The sequence below is a fragment of the Centruroides vittatus genome, unplaced genomic scaffold, assembly GCF_030686945.1.
Source record: "Centruroides vittatus isolate TY-2023 unplaced genomic scaffold, ASM3068694v2 contig_329, whole genome shotgun sequence".
Taxonomy (NCBI): Eukaryota; Metazoa; Arthropoda; class Arachnida; order Scorpiones; family Buthidae; genus Centruroides; species Centruroides vittatus.
Window position 1 is genome coordinate 4,037,914 of NW_027122113.1, and position 27,719 is coordinate 4,065,632.

Consider the following 27,719-nt stretch of genomic DNA (forward strand, 5'->3'; position numbering starts at 1 on the left):
ATTGTTCAACAATCAAGGAATAGTTTGACACACTAAATCCTGCATCTTTCAGAACAACTCTGCACCATGTCATTATGTAAATATGATGAAAAAAGGTCGATTAAATACATGCAATTTTAAAGGTATTTTTGGAGTGTTTTATATAAAAAGTCTTTTTTCTCTAATTTGTTAGCATTATTGTCACTTAAACTGATATTAAACTTATTTATGTAAAAAATTCCTACAAGAAACTCAGATTAGATGCATAAGCTGACCAAATAATAACAGTCCTGATCTGAACCCAATTGAGAACTGTTGGCATAAAATAGGTATGAAAATTGTAGGGAAGAGATCTGAAAATAAACTGCAAAATTGTATTAGAACAGTTTGTATATCACAAAATAGGTATAGAAAACTTGAAACTCATCCACTGCTGAGGCAATAAAAATACCATTATTATTAGTGATACAGCTTCTTGATTATCTTTACTGAAATCTATAACTGGACACAGTATTGAATGTATTATCATTGTAAATGGCCAAAACTGGTATAACCAAATGTGAAGTTATTTGCCAAATGCACTGGAAGAGAACATCTTTTAAATTGCTCTTTACAATGTACAGGGTGTCCCATAAATCTGAATAGTTTAGAAATTCATAAAAGTTAAAAAAATTGGTATATTTGAATGCGGTCTGCACAAAAGTTATTCTCACGAAGGGAGATTTATTTGGGTAGAGAAAAAGAAAATAGTTCAAATTTTTGTCAATAGAGGTGCTGAATGCAAGAAAAATCACTGAAATTGTACAAATCTGAATCTTATAAAATTCAGGGTGTATAATTAACAGCTCATTTCTGAATTTACCTGTTACTGGCACTGACATATGGTTTTCATTATGATGTTGACGTTGTTGGATAAAGCACTATTGGTGAAGTTTTATCTCAGCCACAAGTCGCCGGCTGATGCTTTACAAAGGTTTAGAACACAGAAGAGAATGAAAGGTTCAAGTCCAATCACTCCTGCCAGATTGGTTTTCTTTTAGGGCTGGCGGAAATACTGTATTTCTGCCAGCCCTAAAAGAAATATATTTTTAATTGTGACGGGATTGTCACCTGTGGACAATTTAGACTGTTTTACATAATTTGGCAGAGGCGTAGCCTCTAAAGAAAGATCATCTCTGCTGTGAGAATAGTTTGTTCCTGATGATTGGACATGGCGAGTAAAGAAGATATTTTTAGTATCTGTGTGTTTTTACATTGTTAATGCTCTTTACAATGTTTCTTTTAACTGTTCTGCATAATTCACATTGGGGAAGAACTTAAATGATTTACATTGATTATTTTGAAATATGCTTTTATCCTTCAATAACAGTTGTGTTTGTACTGATTAGTTTTACTCAAAGTGTATGCCAGGTGATTTTCTTAAATACAGTAAGACCCTGCTTAACACAGGAGATATGTTCCTAGACAACAAAGCACTAAATGAAGCAGCATAAACAAGGTCATTTTAACACAGAGTAAATAGGGAAAGGGGAACATGCGACCAAAAATAAACAATTTTACTTTAGTTTTACGTTAACTTTATATATTAATTTGCATAATAATGTGTGTTAAATAATACTTAAACATATACACACATAAATGTAAAGTTCATGTTTTGCGATGAAGGTCCTGGCTCTTCTGAAATTCTTGTTTTTGCAATAAAGTCGTGTGGTTTCATTTGTCGCTTTATTTTTCTTTCCTTAAGCAAATGTCGGTAGCAAGAGATCACATCCAAAATGCCTCATCTTGCTTTTGCACTCCTTTCAAAATCTAGATCATGTGCCACAATTTGATCAACAATTTCAGTTATCATTACCAAACTTTTACTATGGAAATCTGTAGAGAAATTCTTTGGGTTCTTCATTTTCAGAATGACTATTTTCCAGTTCTACATGAATTCCTTGTTCTGCCAATTCTTGAAAGTCATCATTGGTAAGACTCACCAGAAACCTGCAGTAACTCCTCAATATCCAGCTCATCTACATCTCTAGTCCTGCTGTATCGATTAGATTGACAATTTGGTCAACCTAACAATACAGTGATAGGCTCTTCTCATTGAGAATTTTTGGATACCTGAGTCATAACTTCTTCCACACTTCGTTCATGTATTTATCAGTTATTTCTTGCCAAGGGAAGTTGATATTTCCTATGGCATCCATAATGTTATGTTTTTTCCAAAATTGCACCAAACAAACATAGACTTAGGGAAAGTACAGCACTACGATGAATTGCCACCTTTTGCAATCAGCAAATGGTGGTAATTTATCGTAGCTGGTTGGTTGGTTCATGTTTGGGAATAATTGTATTATATATGAATCAATGAAATGCAGTGATAATTTGAATCAGCATAAATTTTGAACTTTTTTTAAGGCTAAGAGAAGACTGTGTTATATTGAATCAGCATTAATCAAGGAAGCACTAAACAGGTCTTACTGTATTTGTTTATATTTCTTACAAATGCTTATTCCAAAGTTACTTTATGTTGATAGGATATTTGCTTTGTTTGAAAGCTACATACAGGAGCTCCTCTATTTACAAACTTTGACTGTACATCTAAAATTTAATTTTGTGCAGATTCCAAAGTCCTCTTGCCAGTTGTGGGTGGTATTGAAATCAGTCTTTAGCCAGTAATAAATAATTAATGTAGATTTATTTCTACTGCATATCATCCTTTTTTGTTTTCACATGAATTCTAATGTTCCATCACTGCTTGTGAAGTGGTGTCAAAGTTATTAACATTGGAGTAACAGTGTTTTTCACTGTTGTTTGCAATGTTTATAAACTTTTACAATTAGGGCTTCAAAAATGCATCCAAATGTAATAGTAAATCTAGCAGTGGATATAAATGCAAGAAGTGTTGCTCTATTACCGAGAAAACTAAGTGTGTTAGACGAAAACGGAAAAAAAAACCGCATTTGAAACACCTGATACTAAGCAGTAGCAAGTGGGTAAATAGGCATAATGTATTCTATTAAGTAAAATGACGAATCAAACACTAAGTATATATAGTTATTCTGTGTACAAATGTATTTTCTAGGTTAGTTTTTAATTTATAACAAAACTTACAAATCTAACCTGTTCTTAAGTAGGAGAGCACCTATACTTTTGTGTTGTTCAAAAACTTGGGTTAATATGAATCGGTAGGGGAACAGTTGTTAGTCTGATTTATCAAAAGTTTGTATTAATGATTTTCAGGGTTCTGGTAAGGCTGATAGGTAATTTAAATCGCTAAATAATATTTTTAATTTACTAAATACAGTTAATCAGAATGGTTAAAAAAACTAAGCTAAAAGAAATCTGTGATTTTTTTCTGTTGAAGATTGTTTGAAAAAGTAGAAAAAATATATATTTTTTCAATTGTAAATGTCATCTTTAGATATTCATCTGCATCACTTTCAAACTGCAGATAGAAGCCTAAGATACCTACTGTGTCCATTTCATACTTGAAAGTAGGCATGGACAGGTAAACATCACTATTAATCTCATCTTCATTTATGAAATCATCATTTTTGTCATTGAGCAACATCTTGACCAGTCCTGACACTATTGTGCAGAGCATAATGTATGAGTTTGAGTTATGTTAACAATGGCATGTGCATAGCCAAAAAAATAGCTAAGGCACCAGCTCTTTTTTGGCACCAAAAGAGTAAAAAAGGAGCCTAACTTGCCATCACTGTATGAACACCTCCATTTGCAAACTAGCACATGTTTGCATGGGATCACATCCATTTAAAGAGGCATACTTAAACTTCAGCCCCTATTTTCTGAGTACAGTAGAGTGGTCCACTAAAACCAGATGCTCTTAAATTGCTCTACAATCAGAGGTCAAGCTCATCTTTGCTTACTATAAAATCTATTCTATTCAAAATGGAACATTTATTACAGTACCACTTTTTATTGTTCACTTCAAAAAGTGTAAAAAGCAACAATTATTGGAAAAAGCTTTATTGAGGGTTGTGAAGGTAATTTACAGTCTGGTTTAATGAATTCTGGTGAAATTTTTGAATTTTTATTGCATGAAAATGAACATAGTGACAATGGTGTTTTGTCAAAGCAGTGGCAAAATTTGCTTTATCAGTGTTCTTTAAGTGCAATTTTAATGCAATTTGACTGTATAAAAATTAAAAACAGACTGATTAATGTAAAATGAATCATAACTTTACTTAATTTATTTCTAATAAAATTTCAGTACATCATATAATTTATCATATTAAAAATTCTCTTAAGTTACTATTACAGTAGAGCATCATTTATCTGAAAGCCGATCAACCGAAAGCTTTCCAGTCAGACTGTGTCATGCTGAATTGAACGTTTTTGATACTAGATTAGCTTCTGAAGTATAATTTTTTTTTTTGTTTTATATTTTTCCATATATTTATTTTGTTTGTACAAAATAAAGAAATAATTTTTAACGATACAATGGCCATGATGATCATTATAAAAATTTTCATTAGGCTTAAAATCGACAAAAATTCAACATGAAGTGACATGGAATAGGTTAATATATTTTTTCATATATAATTGGTTAACCGAAAAATAAGTTATCCGAACAACCCCAGTCCCAACTGATTCGGATAAATGACGCTCTACTGTAATGCCAAATTATTCTAATAACTTAACTTCAATTTATAATTTAGAAAATTGTTAGTGTTACTTAATTTATTACAGGATCACTATGTAATCATTCAAATTTTATTGAATTCAAAGTGAGTATTTTTTCTTAATATATCAAATAGAGAATTATCAAGTTTAATGAATTATAATTTTTCATTAAGTTGTATCATTCATCGTAAATATATTTGAATGATTATTATATATTACATTTAATCAAAAATATTAAAGTACAGGGTGGTACATGAAAAAGTAATACTGGTCCACAACTTAGGAGAAAAACAGAACTAAACTGCTGGTATCACTATCATAAAAAGATGTTGAAAATGGTCATCTGTACACAGCTGTGCCATTGATGTTGTCCCTCAGTTCCTATATTGTGTGTGGATTTGCACAATACAGGACACCATGTTTACCAACACAACTGATGCAGCTCACTCACTTCATATGATACACTAGTGCAAGAGACAAACCAGACCAAGACTACTTTTTCGTGCATAATCATGTACTTCCTAACTTCACTTTTTTAAATCACTTTTACTACAGTAAAAGTGAATCTTACAATTGCAAGCCAAAACAACAATCAGCAGTCATTACAGATAATTCACAAGGTGCATCATGCATTAATGAAACAATTTTATTGCTTTATACTGTTCAAAAGTCACATTAGTTAAAACAAATTTTGTTAGGGATTACTTTTTAATTTAATTTACTTTTTAATATTTAGAATATCTTCAAGGTAACATTATGATGCAGCATTAAAAGAACAGTTAATACATACAACCACAGAGAAACCTTAAGCATTTAATATAAGAAAATTCTGACCATTGTTTTCAATCTTCTTAGGAGATCATCTTCAGATCAGAACATTCTAAAACAGAATTCAAGAAAAAGAACAATGATATCTGTTTAAAATCAATTTTAAAATACATGATAATGATGATGCAATTTTTATGATAATTTAATAAGATATTTTGTATTTAATGTGATAAAATTGTATTTTAAGCAGATTGAAAACATTAGTCAGCATTTCCTCATATTAAAGCTTACTGCAAATGGTTTAAGGTTCCTCTGTGGTTATGTCTATTTTCTGTTGCAATTTTTCCAGTTACTACAACAGTTTGAACTGTTGTGAATGCAGATGAGTATAAAGAGCTAATAAACATTATCTATTGATTTTCTAACTGTTACTCAATAAAACTTAATAAAAATGGTTTTAAAATTAATTGCCATAGAAAACTCAATAGAATTTTAAATGGCAGTGCATGTTAAAATCAAAGAAATATCTTTTAATTTTTTTACAGCCGATATCAGATATTTATTATATTAATCACACAAATTAATGAGACAATTTCCTGTATTAACTAAATAACAAATAAAATTATATTAATATAATAAAAATTATTCAGAACTAACTAATTTAGGAGAATGGGGGATAAGTTCTTCAATTAATTATCTTTGCAGTCCAATTTTAATAATACAAATTAAATTGAACCAAAAGCTAAGTCTTCAATGATACACCATTAATCTTCTATTGTTTCTTCTACTCTCTACAGATTATCATTTCAAAACTAAACTTTGGATATTTTTATCAATAAAATCTTCCACATGGTAAAATCATTTCTCCAATCCTTAATAACTATCTAATCATAAAGAGTTGCAAGTATCTGGGGAGAGAGAGATAGAGGAAAATACTGTATTTACTTGCATATAAGATAGGTTTTTATATTTTTCACTGCTTCAAAAATCTAGTTTGTCTTATACACGCAAGAAAAGGATTCTTTGCATTTTTGGAATAATTTTTGTGAACCTTGTATTTGCATTTTTACCAGATGCTCACCCTCTGGTGTTTGAATTATTCTTGTGTACTGTCAGGAGTAAAGATGAATAGCAATAGGAAAAGCAAAGTTTTTGAATTGAATTCCAAATTGAAATTGCAACTTCACACAAGCACCCAATATAAGTTTTGATTTATTCCCACATGAAAACATGATTATTCGAAAATCAGAATTCGGAAAAACTCATAAGTATAATTGACAGAGTGGATTCAACGGTTACAAATTGGCAAAAAAGATTTCAGATTGTCCATTTTCACATGAACAAATTATGTTGTTGATTTTACAAGATTTTTCTTTAAAGTTTAAAATGCCAGTAATTTTTGTGGGACAATATGTGCATTTACATGAATTTGATATTTTATTTGTGATTAAATGAAATAAAATTAGAATTGTTAATAAATCTAATTTTCTTTATTTTGATCTTTAAACTCACATCTTGTCCTATATGCAGTATCATCTTATACATGAGTAAATGCAGTAAATGATTGATTATTATAGGATCATCTCTTTAAGCATGGTATCCGCTATCAAGATTTCAAGTCATTATTGTCAAAGTCTTGACAGCAATCACAAAACATGTATAACACTTAAAAATTTGCAGATAAATATCCATTCAGAGAATTATAGTGATAATGTAATGCATCAAAAACAAATTACATGTAAACTATGATTTTTTCTCACTGCAGTACTAATATCACCATGATCTTTTTGCCACCCTCACCAATAATAAAATGAAATAAAATTTTAAGCTGTACATAAACCAAGTGATCATCTTTCCCTCTGGATATTTTATCAACCATACACTGCATATAACTAATGTCCAGTTGCACTTGGAGAAGGAAAGAAATGCAAAACTTTTCCTAAGTACTAGTTAATCTAAATAATTATTTTAAAACATAGCTGATTATGCATATTAATATACTGGAAAATTTCAGATCTCTCTAGCAAAGAAAATAAATACTTCAAATATAAAATTTTTCAATATACCAACTTTGTCCACCTTGAGATACAAGATTGAAAATTTAGATTAAGTATCTCAAAAGACAATGTTAATTCAAAAGCATTTACATGAAGAGTAATTATTATTCATAAAAGCAAGAAATTACAGTTTTACAATTGATATTAAAACAAATTTTAAATTTTAAACTATAAAAAATAATTTAATCAGTTAATTCAATTTAGATATTAGAAAATTTATTTTTAAAAAAACTCAAATAACTGCTTTTAAAGACTTAAAAAAGCATAGCAACGAATATAATTCTTTTTAAATATTGAAGCAAAAACTATGTTAATGTATTAATAATGAGATTTTGGATCTTATCAGTTATTGAATTTTTAAGCTTTCAAATTACCATTCCTGTAAGAATTTCCTAATCATCATATAAAGTAAAATATTATTTTGAAAAAGTGAATAAATAGTCACAAATTAATTTTGTTTCAAAAAAGTAAGCTTGCTTTTAATTTTGTTATGTTGAGCAGTCTAACTGATAAAATTCAAGAGTTAAAAATTATTATAATTCAAATACTTCAATTTTGGGAAATGATAAAGAATCAAATTTTATTTTTGTTTATTTTATTAAGCAAGATTATAACTTATTTTTAAATATAAATATATTATAAATAGATGTTACTATCACAATCAAACATTTTCTAAACAATGCTAAAATCTGTTTCTTACCAGACCTTACTATAAATGGGATACTGAATTATCATCACTGGAATTCTTGTGCATGAAATGTCTGGCAAATGCCATTATTTTGCCTGTGCAGATAAACTGTCAATTATTATTTGATTAATAAAAATAAAGTTTATAATTTAATAAAAGTAAAGTTATTAATGAGCTTTTTTCACTGAAAAATAATTTTATGAAACAAATTTTTAATTTTAAAAAAATAAAATTATTAAAAAAATAATATTTTAAATGATCTAAGAAAAAATTAATTATTAAAGTAAATCATATTCTAAGCCAAATTTTTCACTTACTGATTTTTTTTAAAACTTAAGAATAATCCCAAAATATTTAAATATAATTTTTATCAATCATATAATTAATAAATTAAATAGTTTCTAAATATTCCTTCTTAAATTTTATAAAATTGAAGATCAAATTGTACATATAAAAATTGTAAAACAAAATTTCACATGCTAATAATAATGTTCCTAAAATAATGAAGTAGCATAATTCTAATAGATCTTTTCTTTCAAGCTGTTGTTGGAATCTAATTTTTTCAATACCCCAGCAGCCAAGGTCTGTTGGAGTTGGGTTGCTTTATCATTTTAGAACTTTATTTTCAATGTAGAAACCTGCTTTTTAATTCTGCAATTGTCAAAAGTGTCAGCAAAACAGTTTAAAATATAAACAAAATTATATTTTAATTGAAAAAAATATATAAAATTATTTTTAATATTTAGTATGTTTACTTATGATGTTAAAACAATACACTCATTGTATACTTATGAAAATTTTTGTTGAAAGTCACAGATGATGCTGTAATATGTTAAATTTCCAAATGTGATTCATATGATTCTAAGTAAAAATACTTGTTCACACTAAGTTTACTGCTGTCTTAAGTTTTAAAAATTGATATTTTAAGACAAGCCATCTAGACATTTGTGGCCCAAGTGAATGAATTCAAAAATTGATTAACTAACTCACAATGATGATATTTGTTCAGTTTGTTGCATCATTTCTCGAACCTCATTTAGTGTTAAATACAATGGAATTAAAGTATTCAAACCAAGCTTTATTTTGCTATCAAACAGCACCTCATATGGAGATCTTTTCATACGTAAATGTTAGATTCTGTTCTTCATTAACTGGATAAACCACATATTTTCACTCCAATGAAGATTACTTTTATCCTGCATCCATGTTGAAATCATATTTTTATATTTTGGTTTGTTCTTTCAATGCTTCCTTGGCATTAACTATGCCAGGATTTTCAGCTGAAGCCAGCAATCCTCCAAATTACAAATTATTGTCTGTCAAATGATCTGCCATATTATCATGATACAATATATATCTAATTATTCAAATTAGCCTAAGTAATTTGACCAGAAGAAAGCAGCCTAACTGCCTACTTCTAGTCAAATTACTTTATATCTAATTATTCAAATTAGTCTTACTAAAGCACAATAATATGGCAGATAATTTGGCATTACTTAAAAATCAGAGTTATGGATTTATTGTTAATGTATTTTGTTTGCAAACTACTGTTATCTGACTGAAGTATTGTTGCAATACCAAGAAGAGTAAATACTGTATATCAAGCAAATGGTATGCTACTTTGAACTCTTGCATTTAAAAAGCATTAACACACAAACTTTGTAATGAATGCACTTAAATGCCAAAAAAGCCAGCAAATACTATCAGGTCAGTCCATAAGTCCATGCACATTTTTATGACCTTGAGAAAAATCTTGTTTTGCTGTTAAAAATGTCAGTCTAATGTGATAATTTTTACATTGAAGTGTTAAATTGAATCTCATTCATATAATACTGTTCAGAATTGTGAACATTTCAGTTGTTTATTTTCCTTAAAATGGAAGTAAGGGATGAATATAAAAGCCATGTTTTATACTTTTTATTTTTAAGCGGTGAGAATGCTACAAATGCAGCCAAAAAAATAAATACTGTACATCATCAAATTGTAATTAGTGCAAGGACTGCACAGAAGTGGTTTGAAAGATTTAGAAACAATGATTTTAGTGTGGAGGATAAGGCTTGTACTGGAAGACCTGTTGACTTTGATGCTCTCTCTGCACTAGTTGAAGCAGAACCATCTTTAACAGTTGATGAAATTGTGGAATGTTTAAATTCATCCCATGGAACTGTTCATAAACACCTACAACAAATCGGAAAAGTTTCAAAGCTAGGAAAATGGATACCGCATGAACTGTCAATAGCTAACCGACAACGACGTGTAAACATTTGCACGTCTCTTTTATCCCGTATTGCTTAGAACCTTTTCTTGGTAGGCTGGTTACTGGAGACTAAAAATGGATCCTCTATAATAATGTGACGAGAAAAAGACAATGGATGGATCGCGACAAGCAGCCAAAACCGACTGCAAAAGGTGGGTTGCATCCAAAAAAAATTCTTTTGTCTGTTTGGTGAGATATGTCAGGTGTAATTCACTTTGAGCTGTTAGAACCTAATCAAACAATTACAGCTCAAATGTATTGTGAGCAATTAGAGCGCTTAAATGAAAAATTGAAAAAAAATTGACCATTGTTAGTGAACAGAAAGCAGGTTCTCTTGCAGCATAACAATGCCAGACCACACGCTGCAAAAATAACTGTACAGAAACTTGAAAGCTACAACTGGAAAATTTTACCTCATCCACCATATTTGCCAGATATTGCTCCCAGTGATTATCATCTTTTTCGCAGTTTGCAGAATTTTTTAAAAGGGAAAACTTTTGAGGATGAGAACAATGTAAAAAAGGCTATTTCTGAATATTTTGATTCAAAACCGAAATCATTTTACGAAGATGGGATTAAAAAGCTACCATCAAGATGGCAAGAAATTGTACAAAATAATGGTGAATACATTATAGATTAAAATAAAATTTAATTAAAATTTTTTGCTGCTTTTTTTGTAGATAAAAATATGCATGAACTTATGGACTGACATTATATATATATATATTTGCTGGTTTTTGGTGTTTAGGTGCATTTATTACTAAATTTCACCAATATTATGGCAGAGACTGTGTTATTACATAAACTTTATTAGGTGTTCTTGATAAACTAAGATGCAAGTACAGTAGACCCCCCCCATAACATGGGAGATACATTCCGTGTTATATGAATTCAGTGTTGTACAAGTCACTTAAATACATGAGCAATCACAGCCCGGCACATGTGCGGTTTAGGGGCTACAGCCGTTTGAAAGGTTTTCTTTCATAAAATTAATTGATTCTAGACTAATATGACTCAACATTTCCAAAACACACACAATTTTTTGGGAATAATCCATATAAACTATGCTATAAACAAAAAATTGTAGGATTAGTTACCAAGCGTGCACTGTTTGACGATGCCATTACTTAAGCTTGTTTTTGTCGCAGAGCGGCTCATCAAACGGTGTGTGTGTGTGTTTGCTGATAAGTTATTTTTCTGCAAAAAATTCGCTGAACTTTGGAGACATCATTAATATAAATATAATTTTTATGGCCGTTAAATAATAAATGGTTTTTACTAGGTCCACTGCTCGTTTAAACTCAATGGTTTGTGCAATCCTGTTGCGACACAAGTCGGTGATGATGTTTTACCATGTTATACGAGTCTCTTTTAGCGTGTTATACAAACACGATCGCAATTTTTTCGCTGTGTTATACGAATCTGTGTTATAGGGGGGTCTACTGTACTTAAATTTACAATCAGGATGAGTTTGGAAATTATCACAAATTCACTTATATCAAGAATTAAATTTTGGTGAAATAAATCAGTGGTTTTATTATGGTATTTTCTTTATCAACAAGTTCACAGAGCTGTAGAAGAGTTCTATATCATGCTGAATAATATTCAATAGCTCTTTCAGAATGTTAACAAGTATGTGGTGTTTCCTTAGGGAAATAATTCCACACAAACCTTTTGTTTAACAATGATATTTATTTCATCAGTTTTCCAACATACACACACAACTGGCTACAAATTGACAATGAAGAAATTCACGTGTTCATATACATCGAAATTCATGCACATATTGACAGGTTCTGTTCAGTAGTTCACCTATGTCAAAACTAAAGAATGAGAATCAGCTCTTTTTTCTATTTTTTCTGCTGCCAACCTTGATGCTTCCTTGATGGTAGTACCATCTGCCACTACAGCATTCTTCCTCCAGTGTTTTTAGAGATGAAATCATATGAGGAAATGCACTGTCCTATCTGATCACGTTTTGTTTGATAGGTGACTGTTGCCAGTGCTTGAACATCTCGGTGACATAGCAGTTCAGTTGGTGTAGTGTTTTCGTTGAGAAGAAAGGTGGGCTTCATACAGTCAATTGAAACTATGACCCCAAGATCCCTAATGGTAACTTTAAACCATTTATTGAATCTGTCAACAACCTTATATGGTTCATTGTATGCTGACTTAAATGGTTTACGAACAATGTCTTGTCTTAAAAAAAAAGTGTGAGCATACTTGTAAGTCTTTGTGGATGAAGACAGTCCTCTGTGATGCATGATTGATAGCTGGTATTGGCTGGAGATGTAGCATAACTTCTCTTAAGAGTCTCCATGAACTCCTTTGATGCTTAGTGTCCAAGGGCTCCCCGTAGGCAAAGGATTGTTCCATATATGAACTCAGATGTAGTCACTCTGATGTCTTCTTTAAATGCCAAACAGAATCAGAGAAAGATTGTTGGCAGAATGTCCACACAACGTTCAGTCATATGACTTTTTATCACTGTTTTGAGTGGGCGATGTAGCTGTTCCACCATGCTGTTCACTTTAGGATTAAAAAGCAGTTGTAAGCAGTTTGTCTATCTCCAGTAATCTAGTTAGCACCTGGAATTATTCTGCTTCAAACTTCATCCTTTGTCACTAGACTTGTGGAATGCCAAAGTAAGAAATTCAACTGGACATGAATGCTTGGGCCACCATCTGAAACTATAATAGCAATAGCTTATGTATATCCCTGGGATGGTGGTAATGGTCTTACCAGATCCAGGTGCACATGTTTGAATCAATCCCTAGTACTGGAAAAGAACAAAGTGGACTCAAAATATGGTGATGGATTTTAGCTCTTTGGTAGGGAATACAAACTTTTGCCCATCTGCAACAGCCTTTATTCATTGATGGCCAAATGAAACACTGTGCTCTATTTGTAGCTTTAATCCCTGAATGTGAAAGATTGTGCATTGTCTTGAATGCTTTGTATTAGTGTTCTTTCGACATGTAAGGTCTCACCATAACTGTAGATATGTCGCAATAGAGTTCTGTGTCTGAAAGTTTCAAATTGCTAAGTTGTAATGTCCGTATTCTGGTCACTGTCTCTGGTCTCTCACAAGCCAGTTGCTGATTGGCTAATCATTTGGATTAGCCAATCGGCAACTGGCTTGTGAGAGACGGGAGACCAGAGATGGTGACCAGAATATGGCCCCAGGAACTCTTTGAAAAGAAACACATTCCTTGTTCTATCATGAATTCAAATTCTTTCTTCACAGCCACAAAGATTTCCAGATGCAGTTGTTGTGATCTGCTGTGTACCAGAGGACCTACTGTTTGGATGAAATGGACAGTTGAATGTTTTGTCACTGTAAACTTAGGTCTTGTGATATCATGTCCAGGTAATCTTTTAATAGCCTTTGAAAACAAGGGTTACCTTCAATAATAACTTTTATGGCTGGTTAGCTGCAAATATCTGATCTTCCATTCACACCAAGCTTGGTAAGCATATCGATTAATTTTTGTTTCTTTAAGTTGACTAGAAGGTCAAAATGCTTTAAAAACTTGGCTCCTATAATAGGTGTAGAAACTTCCGATATGATAAAGTGCCAATTAAACATTCTGCATGATCCAAGGTCTAAATGTAGCAGTTTAATGCCGAAAGTTTTGATTCTTGACTAGTTGGCTGCATACAGCCCTAATGGTTTGGATTTTGCCATTTTTTGTATTCCCCTTTGCGGGAATGTAAGAGATGTTGTTGCCAGTGTCAATTAAATATCTATGATTTGTAGCTTGGTCGAAAACCATTAGGCAATTGTCGACACTCAACATTCTATGCTTGCTACCACTCATTGAGTTCTGAATGGTAGCACTCGTGCATTTCTCTAGCTACTGAAACAATATGGCTTCCTATATTTCCTTGCTGAGGCACCAAACTGGTTGTGGTAATAGCAAAATTTGCAATTATGGCTGTTTTGCATATGTTGGTGGGGGTATCTTCAGTTTTGAGAGAACGAACAGTGGTTATCATTTCATGAACCGGATCTGCATCACTTGAAAGTCATTCCACGTGAATGATGAGCTTCTCTATTTGGTTTTGCAGATCAGAAATAATGGATGAGAGATCGCCACAACTGTTTCAGTGTTTGTGGCATAAATGATAAATGATAAATTGAAGATTTTAATACAGAGAGAATGGGGAACGTCGACTGCATTTAATATCTGTAACATCCCTCCTTCCCCACCATCTTAATTTCCAACGAGATAAAAAGTTATCTGTTAGATTATTGCCATCGGAATTGAATTGTTAGACACTCCCATTACTTCATGCACTTTGTCTGCTTGTGTGACTAGGTATGCCAATTTCCCACTTGATGTAGATAGGATCATTTGAATGCTGGCCAGTAACCATTTTAGCCATAAACTCTTTATAAATTCATCATTGAGTTTATTTCTCACAGTTTCCCTAACTGTAACTGTAACTTGCTTAGTGATTTTTTAAGGCATTTGTTCTCTGAATTGGAAAATTCCATTATGCTTAAGTGCTCTGTACTTGTTCTCATCTGGTGGTTGAAAAATAATGTCAATGACACAAGATAGGGTTTCAAAGTCAATTGATGAAACCAGGCTAGTGTACTTAGTATTATCGTTTGGTATTCCTGAAAGCACAAAGGCTGCCTCTACTTGTGTAAACCACAACTGAATATTTTGTTTCCAAAATACAGGCAGTTGTAGTGTGATTCTATTAACCTTGCTCATGTGGTTACTTTCAGTAATGGACATAGCTGACATTATGGTTATTGAGGTCTAACGAATGCCGAATAACAATCTCAAATAAAAAGAACAAAGCACTGACCTCGTATACTGATCTTCCTTTGTCTTCAGTTTTGGAAATTGCTGTTGAGTTGGGTGGCCATGTGATCTTCCTTTGTTGTTTGTGAGGAGCATTGTATCTCATCTTAGTTCAGTTGTAGGGATGGAGAATCAATCCAAGTCAATCATCAAAATAGTGGGTTGCGTAAGGTCATCAGTTGTGGTGTTTCCTCAGGGAAATGATTCCACACAAATTTTTTGTTTAACAATAATGATATTTATTTCATCAGTCTTCCAATATACATGTACAACTGGCTAAAAATTGACAAACAAAGAAATTTGCACATTTGTACAAATAGAAATTCACGTGTATTGACAGGTTCCATTCAAAAGCTCACCCATGTCAAGAATACAAAAGAATGAGAATCAGATCTTTTTTCTACTTTTTGTGTTGCCAATCTCAATAATGGTGCCACCTGCCACCACAAGTATCTTATTTTGCCAACCATAGTCAATAGAAGCAAGAATCTTAAAAAGTATATTGAGTATAATCAATCAGAAACATGTAATAAGATTAAACTGTTTCTTCCGTTGGCTTAATCAGTTTTTATTTTTCCTGCACCATCATTATACTGTACTTATTTAATAACCAGTAATGACAAGGTTTCTTTTTCCAGTTTTAGCATTATTCACTTTCTTACTAGTTCATACTTGTTATCTGCAAGACATACACCGATTTTTGCAGAGGTGTGTCTTTATTTCTAATTCACTGTATAATATTTGCTTTATAATATTAGTTTTTGCAAAATATTTTGCATAGTATCTGTCTTTACAGGTAATAAAATCTGACTGATTTATGAGATGACATCAAGAAACCTCTGTCCACTACCCTGACAGTTATTTTAATAATGAAATTTTCACACATTAATTTCAAACAAGATATTGAAACCTAACCAATGATTAGGTAAGGAACATTTATAAAAATAGTATTTATAAATGATTACCAGATGACAGAAAGTCTATTTTATACTTTGTCAGAAGAGATTCTGGCATTCTATTGAATGCTTATGTAAAGTATATAATTGTTTACAGATATCCAGCTAACAGGTAGGAAACATTTCATGCAAGAACACAAGTTGTTCAAATTCTATGGTCCACTTATCTTGCCTGCAAGACAAGTGTTAAACATTCCCGCACGAGACGTTACAAAATATTGATTGCTCAGAGCAATTTTTACTTGCTTAAAACAATCACGTTGGTGACCAATAGTCTTTTTCTCAGAAGCTGGCTCAATTCTGATAAGTTTGCTTAGTGTCTTGAAGTACTTAAACTTAAATTGTTGGATCTCTCAGCTATTTTTGGATATTTCATCCCTAGAATAACTGATTAACACAAAATATTAGCATACTATTATAGTAATTCTCATGGCTAACTGAATGTTAATCTGAATCGTTAACAAACTATAGGCATTAGCTACATCACACAAATCAATTCCATGTAGTATTAAACAATGAAATTAGAACATAAAATACGAAGAAATCAGAAAAATCTAAAAATATTAAATATTTTCAGAATGTATCAGTTCCGTCCTCAGATCAAAAGGATGAAAAACAAATTTACATTTTAGTGACAGTTCATTTCTAATAATATGTTCAACAGCTTAAATTATAGTTACAATAAACATTAAAAATTAATACAACAAACAAATAATACAATGAAAGTTAAAATATGCAAATAATTTAATCAATGTTTATTCTTATAAAATATATTTTGTATTTTAAGTTAAAACTCTGTAGTAAGTATTCGATATATAGGTTAGACTGAGTCTATAGATCAGAACAAGTTTAGGGACTGACAAAATTCTGAATTATAATTTTATTCTATATTATCATCAAAAATTTGCTATTTTAATTTTAATTTTTTTAAAATTTTCTAATTCTTTACTATTTATTGTGAAATTACAATTTTAATTTTTAACTTTCCAATATAATTTAAAGTTGTTCTTTTTGTTATTTATCTTCTTTAACCCGGGAGGGGTCGCAAGACCCTTTCTGACCCGCACCCCCTATTTCATGATCGACTGAATCGTTAATAATTAAGTTTTACCGATGTGACTCACAGTAGCTTCCTAAATTTATTGTTATTATCAGAACATATCGGCGTTACTCAGTTTTTCAGAAAGCGTTAAGAGATAATTGCTCTTTGGGGTCATGGTGACCCGCAGCGACCCTTGACGTCTGCGTAAATTGGTATTATTAATGTAATGTAAATAAAATAAATATAATTTTTTTAAATCATAAAGTGACATACCTTTTCTATGATAAAAATAACTTCTATCATCACTAATTGTTTCATGTTTTTTTTAAATAGTTAAAATTTTTCAGATACTTATAAAAATTTTCCCCAAAATTTAATATGTAAATTTGAATGTTAATAAATAATTAACTAAGGCTTACAAAGTAAACATATATATTTATTAAATTACTAAACAAAATGTTTAATAATATTTAAAAGAAAAAAGTGAAAAAAGTTGAACTGTTAAGAAAAAAATTAATACAGTGGTACCTTGGTATTCGAACATAATCCGTTCCAGAAAGAGGTTCGAGTACCAATATGTTTGAACTCCAAATCATTTTTTCCCATTACAAATAATGTAAAATAGATTAATGCGTTCCAATCCCCTAGTATGTTTTTTATTGTTTCTTTATTTTTTAAAATAGTCGATATCGTCGACTTGGCCATAGAATATTTGACAGCGAGATCCGAAACACGCACTCCATTTTCGTGTTTAGCAATGATTTCTTTTTTCAGTTTGATTGTTGTTCTCACTGTTTTCCTTTTCACTTGACCACTTTCACTTTTATTCTTCTTGGGACCCATGTTTAAGGGCTAATAAATCAAAAGAAAAGGATGCTAATTCAAAAAATATAGCACAGCGTAAGTTAATGTGCATGCCAAACAATGACTGTCTCGTAAAGACCAACAACTGCCGTATTATCGGGCTAGCAAATGTCTATAGTAATATTAATAATTTAAGATAATTTGGTACTAGAGTTAGGCGTTAAGCGCCATCTCTTGCTAAATTTAATAATTGGAATTTTAATTAAATAATTTAAATAAATTTAGGCCTAACTGGACTGTCTCGTAACTGACGCCGCCGCCGTGGCGTCAGTGTCGACTTGGCGGGCTTTCCCGTTCGAGTACCAAAATTTTGTTCGGGAACAGGGGCATTTTTTTTTCGAAATTTTTGGTCGAGTACCGATTTGTTTGGGCTCCGAAACGTTCGAGTACCGAGGTATGACTGTATCTAAAATGCGGGTCGAGGTGACCCGCAGCGACCTCTATTCGCATTTTTCACCGGATGCTCGCCCTCTGGTGTTTAAAAACAAAACTATTCTATCTGGGTCGTTTGATACTTCGACACAAGAATCAATCAAACACAAATTCGTGTTAATAACAACCACTTGGCCTTTTTCCACCTTTATTTAGTTGATACGGTACACGTTTCGGGCCTTATGCCCCTCATCAGTCAACAGTTCTTCCCCCAGTTGACTGATGAGGGGCATAAGGCCCGAAACGTGTACCGTATCAACTAAATAAAGGTGGAAAAAGGCCAAGTGGTTGTTATTAACACGTCAGTAGTAAATATGAATAACAATAGGAAAAGCAAAGCTTTCTGTTGCGTTCCAAATTGCAATTTCAAAGATTTACGGGAGCCTAATATAAGTTTTCGTCTATTCCCACATGAAAAACAGATGATTATTCGGAAATCGGTCGGTTATATTTATGAGCGTCTCCGAATTGTGAAAGAGTGAATTAGACTTAAGAATTGGCAGTTTCCCAATTGTCCAACTTTACACGAACAAGTTATGCTGTCAATTTTAAAAGATATTTTCTTAAAGTTAAAATGCCAGTTATTTTGTGTGAGACAGAGTCGAATTTAAGCATTTCGAAGCCTTAAGCTGAATGTAAGTCCCCTTACCAACCCTTCACAATTTTAGAAGTCAATCATAAAAAGAAAAAAATTAAATCGGACTATCTCTCTGATTCAATACGGTTATTGGAAGAAAGAGATACGAGGTTTCACTAGTCTTCTGTTTTATAACTGAATTTAATTAAATTTTTATACCCATTCCTTTAAAAATCTTTTTTAAAATTGGTTTTATCATTATTTTAAAAAAAGACCTTACGTTAATTCTTAAAAAAATTAACGAAATACTACACAAAATAAAAAGTAAAGTATGTTTTGTTGGTTTGCAAAAAAATGTTTATTACAAAATTCGACTTTAATTTTTTTTTTGTTTGTACAAATGTTTGAGGCTCCTTGAAAGTCGAAGCCTAAGCAACAATTTACATAGCTATTTACTTGTAAATCTAACCCTGATAGGACAATGTCAAAGCTGATGTTTTTAACACACAGGGCACAAATATGTATAGAACGATCTCGCTCACTTGCTTCGATACCACATAATGACGTATCCCGCTAGCAATAATTGTTCTGCTACTATAAAATTTCTCGATAAACAGCTACGAGCAGCATATATCATTATATCAGGCAGTAATATATGATTAATTTTACATTACTAGTTACAAGCGACCCAGATAAAGTAGCCATTTTGTAAAAATTCATCGCCCTTTATAGTTCATGAAAAACGTGAATAGGTTGTTGACCTTTGCGACCTCACCCAGGTTAAATCTGTAGATGGAAATTGATAAATTTTTGGAACATTCCATATTTTAAATCTTTTATAGTAGTTCTTTTCATTGTCACATTGATGTTTTGTTACTGGAACACAGCAACTGAGTAAGCCAGCATACATAGAAGATGAGAAATTATACTCCAACCTGATTACCCATAAAAAGTTACAAGAGTACAGAGCATATTTGAACTCAGGAGCAAATGTTTTTGGTTTTTTTTTATTTATTATAAGTCAGCTTTGGATTTCAGACTACAAAATTTCCAATTGGAACGTTTTAAACATTCGATCCGAAATTGTGCAAACAATCAAATGTTAGAAACATTCAAATTGGAAATTTTGTAGTTTGAAACCCGAGGGAGTTTTATAAAACAAACAGAAAACATTTGTTGTTAAACTCTTTTGCCAGAAACATGTGGATGGTTTTGAATTTACAATCTCTTCCAGCTTTATTTTGGATTTTACTAAGACATCAACCTATCCGAACAACACGTCTTTCTTGTCATATATCCTCGCATACATTTACAATTTGATTCTATGAGTTAGACTCTTAGAACCATTCATCCTCATTACAATGAATCCGAACAATACATTAAGATAAATTCCATACTGCAGAATTCCATATTTTTAGCAAATTAACTCGAGAGGAATTTTTATATTTTGATGTACATTTTCATTATTAACAATTTTTAAATAATTTCTGAATACAAAATATGAAGTAACGTTTTCTTTAATTTGAAAAAAGAGTAGAGAGGTTAAAATCATTCAAAGTATTCCAGAATTACATTACTGCAGCATGGCATGACATTTTACCCATTAGATATTATTCAGCCATTTTGTGTTACTTTATTACTCCTAAGAATAGAAGTAAATAATAGCGATAAAGAAACACAAAATGGCTGATTAATATCGAAATTGTGATGTCATGCTTTAATAATATTCTTTCGAATAATCTTTACGCTTTAATTATTCTTTAAATAATTACATTTACTGACTAAAGCACATCGAATTAGTTAATTAAAATTAATTTATTGCAACATTTTACGTTTTAAGAACGAAATGTTTTTTTTTTATTTTAACCGTATTTATTAACTTAACTATACGAAATAATTAAACGGGAAAACATTAAATCATCTTATAACCGCGTAAATCATCGGTAATAATTAAGATTATTTATTTATTTTTCAAAATTACCTATAATCTCCGTATCTGTTTGCCATTTCGAAAATTATCAAATTTTTTTCAATTACGCACTTTATTGCGCAGAATCACACCATAAACGTTCTCCTCGATAACTACGTAATATAAATAACGTCTTCTAGCGGCCATTTGTCAAACTGCTTTTTATTTTTATTTTTTTATTCATGGAAATTTTTATATCGTATTTATTTTCAAAAAGACGATAAATTAATAAATTACGAGATATTTTCTATATTAATTTATAATATGTTATCTGTAATATAAGAATTAAAATTAAGTCATAAAACTCGTGTACTGTATTTTTTATACGTTTTTATATAGATAATATATTGTCCTATTTCTTTTATAGATATACATTTAAAAATTCTGGATGAGGATTTACCTTATTCGTTTCCGTGAGCGTTAGCTTACTTAAAACAAAATATAATAGAATCTCGTTGTTACGAAATTCAGGGAAGCTCCGAAAATTTTTGTTAAACTGAAAATTTGTTTTAATGAAAAACATATATACATTATTATCAAATACAGTGGTGCCTCGTATAACGTACGCCTCGAACAACGGACGCTGCGAACAACGGACTTTCTGTTTGGCCGTAACGTGACTCGAGCAACAGACTGGCTGCATGTTCATTTTTTTATGATACAGTACGGTTATTTTATGCCGCGGAACGAATTAGATGTTTTAACATGTATTTTTATGGGAAAATGCGTTTCTTATAACGGACGTGCACCTGGAACGGATTAACACGTTATATGAGGCACCACTGTAAGTTAATTATAGATTGGACAAGGGTCCTATCTGATGGGCCGGCGGACGCTTCCGGTAAACCTTCGAACAGATGCTTGTAACTCTTAAATGGGGCATACCAGGTTGTAAAATTATAACCAATATGTTCGGTGCGTTCTACGTTAATAAAGCATTGTGTTTCATCATAGCTTCTTTTTAAACAAGTAGCATTCAAAATGTGCAGGGTTAGATTGCGTTACCCACTGCCAGGTCTTGGGGCCCATCGGCAGAACCTTCGTTTACCAAAATTATCATTAAATAGCAGATACGAAGTCCACATAGGAGACAAAAATATTATATACAGTATGTTACTTATATATTTTTTAAATTTTATTTATTACATGTAAATAAAGTAGTATACTTCTGAAATTGTCAAGTTAATTAACGCCCGAGAATCATATACCCCCGGTTTAGGAAGCAAGTGTAGGAAGAATATAATTCGAAATATGATTAAGGAACGGTATAGTTTCCTATACCTGTTGTTTTCGTCTCCCGTATGTCTCTCGATGCCATTTTACCCGTTCAATTTAAATAAGGATTAATAACTAATTAAATAAGATTAATAATTAAATTAAAGAAATCATAAATGGCGTACTTACACCTGTGTCCATGACAACTTGTGGCTGTTGTTGAGATTAGTACACCTGAAACTTGTTAGTTGCTTCTGAACTCGTCCCTCTCTTTTGCGGTTCGAAAACGATAGCAAAGAAGCGAAAAAATTGTAAAGAAATTATTATAGTAAAGTGAAAATTACAGGAATTCTATTACCGTGGGACGGTAAAGAAAACCTTAAAAAACTTTGGTTCGTTATAAATATGTTCGTACAAGTAAAAGATTTTGTCGTGGGCTCCTAAGAAAGAAGAAAATTTAAAAGTTCGTTATTGAGGTTCTATATAACGAGATTTCATTGTATAAATATAACGCCCACATAAACATTTATCATGTTACACTTTGTATCAAGTTGTTAATGTTATTAAATAAGTTTTTATTTAGAAATAAATATCACATTTATCACATTTTTAATTCAGAGTTACATTATAAGTTATTTTCATTTGACTTCATTCTATAAAAATTCACCAATAAAAAATCTATCTGTGTTTGAATTTAAGTTAAAAAAAATTTTAAAAAATTATTAACAGTGTGCACCAATTCAGAATTATAATAAATAACGTTATTTTAATAATTTATCTAAAAAAAAACAACAGACAAAATTCTCATAGAGCGGTAATAAGACTCTCGTAAAAGTTCTTGGATGGTAAAATCAACTGCAATCGTGAGATGAGTAATATAAAAGTCGTGAGTTCAGCTCCTCACATAAACTTTAACGGAGGCGTTAACTAAACAAGCCTTCCTTCAGTCTAGACCTTTGAATAATCTCCATCTCATAATAATATTAATGAATTATAAACGAAAATATTATTTAAAAATAACAAAAGAGAAACTAAACAATTAAAATCAAAGCAGGAAGTTCTATTAAAAGTTAATCCAAATGCAGATCATATCGGATGTAGTAATAGTGGAATCTAAATTAACATTCGTAACCGGATATGTTACGAACTGGTTCCGGTTACGGAGAATAAAATAAATTTTATAATTAATTTGAAAAAAAATAAATTATAATATTTTATTTTATAAAAGAACAATAAAATAGTAAACTTGGGAAACTGAATATAATGCTGCTTTATTTTGTGTTTAATCTTTCCTATTCCACTGTGTTTGCTCCTTCTTTACTTTAAAGTGCAACAGAACTCTACTCTTTTTTTCGAGTCTATGAGAATAACTGTACTCAGAGTATTCTTTCTGCCCTGACCGAAAAAACAAGAGTGGCAACTGGTCTAAATATGGCGTCTCCCAATGACGAATGTTTGCAGAATAAAAACTCTCGTGTCGCTATTATTAGATTTTCTCAATTCATCTGAAGAGTCATCTTCGGATAACGAAAAAGACATTGTTGTTTATTACAATATCATTTACAATAGCGTGTAAAAGACCAAATTTAGAAGATTCCTAGAATTTGTAATGAATACATATATGATGTAATCAGCTATATTACCACACTAGCAATAAGTAAAAACGAATGTAATTTGCAATGTACAGCATTACTTAGGGTGTGGTCTTTTATTTCTCTGCGTAACTCTACCAGCGCGGCATCCTTTTAAAAATTCCTGCGGAACGCATTCCAATATTTCCAAGGTCGGGACATGAACGTTACCTTACTTTTGGAGCCCCCATTTTTGGGACTTTTTGAATAGTGCAGGTTTTAAACAAACTTGTACGAGCAGTTAGTTTTATACGACATTAAACTAAAATTACATAATACCAGTGAGATTGCAGTTTAATAATAATAGTTTCGGATGATTTTGCAATCACAGTTTTATGTAACTCGATTAAAATGGTTTAAAATAAAGAGCGTCCTTATCATTTTGTTGTCTTGATTAAAACTAATCAAATTAGTAGTTGCATTAGTTTTATCACTTATATACGCATTTTCTAAAGTGGTGCAATAATATCAAAGAAAAGTCAAAGAAACCATACCTCTATACGTAACATTTCGCAAAATTTAGCCCCCCAAAGTCAGCCTACAGCCTAGTTCCAGGAGATATATGGAGTCACGCTGAGTGCTCCGCTAAACCGATCGTGTGTTTGACAGTCGGTACGACACGGTGATCAGACATGCTAACGGTATTTACCGGTAAAGAAACCCTTTGCCAGATATTCGCATCCAAATGTGGAAACTCAACGGCGGCAGTTTCGGTCACCATCTTGCTTGCGGACGTCGTGCTTGCAATTTACAGGCATGGCAATCGGTGCCTGTAGCAAATAAATCCATTAACAACTACTGATTGAAAACAGTATTTACCTTGAACTAGTACTATTGTCTATTCTCCATGTTCCGTATCGGTCAAGGCTCGTTATCTCTTGTCTTGATCGACACTTTGCATGTAGTCATGCGCTTCGATGCTCGCTATGGCTAGGCTCAGTTTTAAGGGGCGTGGGACTCACCCCATACCCACTGAAACTATATCATCAAGCACTCCACGAACAGTCGAGTGGGTTACTCAAAGCCGGCATAGTCGCGTGGGCTAAATAGTTAAATGCGATAGTCTTAGCGGAGCGCGCGGCGCGTCGCGACTCCAGATCGCATGCAGCAATATCACGCGAAGGGTCACATGTAGAGATATGGTTTCTTTGACTGTTTTTGCTCCCATGGACATGCTCTAAGTCCCGAACAGTGTCATTAACATTTGCAATTGTACCTAGTTTAGAATGTTCGGTTAGCTATCATTTATCCCGTCTGCAGTTCTGCACCCATCTTGTTTTTTCTTTTCTTATCTGCGGGAAATCTAAATAATCTAACATCCGAAAATTTACATTTACAATTTGGTGCTGTAGTAGTGTCACAGTGTGGCAACACTTCTCCCACAGTAGCTAGTCTCTTGGACTGGCAGCACTGTTTCTCGCTGCATTTGAATTGTAACAGTCGTGCGTTTTAGACACGAATAAAACCTTTTGTTAAGGTAACGTCTTTGTCTCTTTATACTACAGGTGCCACACAATAACCCATTCTTTCACTTTTTGACACACTTAAAAATAGCCGACTCGCACGGGAAAAGTATAAAATATAAAGTATGAATGTATATATAAACTATAGAGTATACTTTATCGATAAGCCCCAACATGGCCGTTGCCGCAGAGGATTACGGGATCATATCTAGACCTATTTACATAGACTTGTATATTCCGACTGGAATGACCAAATTTGAAATATTCCGACTGGAATGTGCGCCATAGGACAACAGTAACGGCTTCTTGTACTCTTGTAGTGTTTTTTCTTTCAGTTACCGGACCAGCAAATTGGATTACCCGATTGAGATAAAGCACCGATGCCATCACGTTTTAAAACAGCCAAAAGAAGGTAGAAACGAAAAGTCCAAGGGCGAAGTAGGAATATATTCTCATTTCCACGATAGACATTTTGTTCCTACGATGTCGTATTTCTTGTGGATATATCATAACTACTAATATAAGATGTTTAAACAATAACTATACCTACTAAATGTGAAAGGTAAGTAATGGTATACGAAAGTTTTGCTTATACAAACGTCATATACAAGCATAATTAGCGGTTATTAATCGTTTTTTAGTAGTGTTGAACGTTTTATATTTTTCAGCATATTTGAAATTATATCAACAAATTGATCTGTTTCTTAAAATATTGTTAAGTCGCACGTGATTAGAACATACTCATACATACTACATACATATAAGTTTCCTTATTGATTATACGAAATATTTGTGCTGTGAGATACATGGTAGAGACATCTACTCTCAATATCAAGATGGCGTGAAGTTTTTCGGGTTTTCTCCACGTCTGTAACGCCTGAACAGGGACCAATTATCCTTAAAAGACCTATCGGAAGGCATTATTCCCCACGTAACGACCATCATAAACGCATACAACCAGTGCCGTCTTTAGGGGAGGGCCTACGGGGCCCGGGCCCAGGGCCCCGAGGTCGTAGGAGCCCCTGAATCCGAAAGTAATAAAGTTACAAAGAAAACAAATAGGTTACTTGAAATGAAGAAACCATTAATAATACGATTGAAATTACTCCTCCAACACGTAGTGTGAAGTGTTGAGTACAGGGTGCTCTCACTGGCTAAAAAAAAGGTCAATAGATTTTCTGGGATATGTTAAAAGGGTGATAGCACGATATCCGTAACCGGTCTCGTCTTGCTAGCTACACCAGCCCCCAGCGACTTCTAGGTTTGTAATCTAGTATTGATTCTGTTTTTTCATGGGGGCCCCCAACATTCTTCTGGCCCAGGGCCCCTTACGTTCTAAAGATGGCACTGCATACAACTACTAGAGATTTTGCGGCCGAAGTGCAAACGTTAAATTTGTACGGCAATCAGAAGTACACTTTTGACGTTTGAATTCCAAGTAAAACACGTTGCGCCACACGTTCACGCCGCGCACTGACTCATGGTGTAAAGTGTGAAGCGCGATAGGAATACACAGACACGTGAATTCAATTAAAACAAATTTAATTTCGCGATTAATAATATATACAAATAAGTTCTTTGTGGATTCCCTCAGTCCAATTTCTCTTGTTGTCCGATTGTAACAATAAAACCCGCGCGATTCTTAACTAACTTAAACCTAAAAGGATAGAAAAGTATAAAAGTAGGAAGTGAGAAGAATTGATAGGATAGTGGGGTACCCTTGTTCTCGCTGAACTCCGATGCCGGCTGGTGGTTTATTCTGCGTATCTCTGGGTTCGTCAACGTTGTAAAAATACCTTTTAGGATAATTTCTTGTCAGTGTCTTTGACTCTACGGTCCGGATCCTCACCTCACGGCTCTCTATTCGGCCCTCGTGGAATTCTCTCTCACGAGCTCGCTGTTCTCGTCCGTGCTTCCTCGTGTCCGGCCGGAGAAAAAAATGACTCTTCGATGACCCAGATTTTACTCGTCCTCCACTCGAACTCTTTGTTCCACACGACCCCCTGGTGGGTGGGGAGTGGGAAGCCCGCGTTCCCAGAAGCCAGAACAATGGACAAAGGAAATTAGAAAGAAGGGTTAAGAAGGAGAGAAAATTATTAAAACTAATTAAATCTAAAATTCATATGTACAAAAATATGGCGTACAGCCACATACGCCCCATCGGAAAGGCTCAAAGTCCATGATGGAGTTTGTAGTAATCTACTCTCCTTTTCCGAAGGTGGTATCGACCCTCGCTTGCGGGAACAGCTTGATGCTCGTCATCCGATTCAAGGGGATTCTCTGGTGATGCATCGTCTTCTTGCCGCCTGATAGGTATCATCGGCTGTCTCCTGTACTGTAATGCAATCTCATCACCTCCA

General features: G+C 32.6%; 1 protein-coding gene across 1 annotated transcript in view; it reads right to left on the minus strand.

The window, feature by feature from the left end:
• Positions 1-21,200, minus strand: part of LOC136973810 (eukaryotic translation initiation factor 4H-like) — a 58,684-nt gene extending 37,484 nt beyond the window's left edge. The window contains exon 1 of the mRNA XM_067268586.1: positions 21,063-21,200. Coding sequence (XP_067124687.1) covers positions 21,063-21,088 — 26 coding nt within the window. The 5' untranslated portion in view covers positions 21,089-21,200. The remainder of the gene's footprint in view (positions 1-21,062) is intronic.
• Between the last annotated feature and the right edge of the window lie 6,519 nt (positions 21,201-27,719).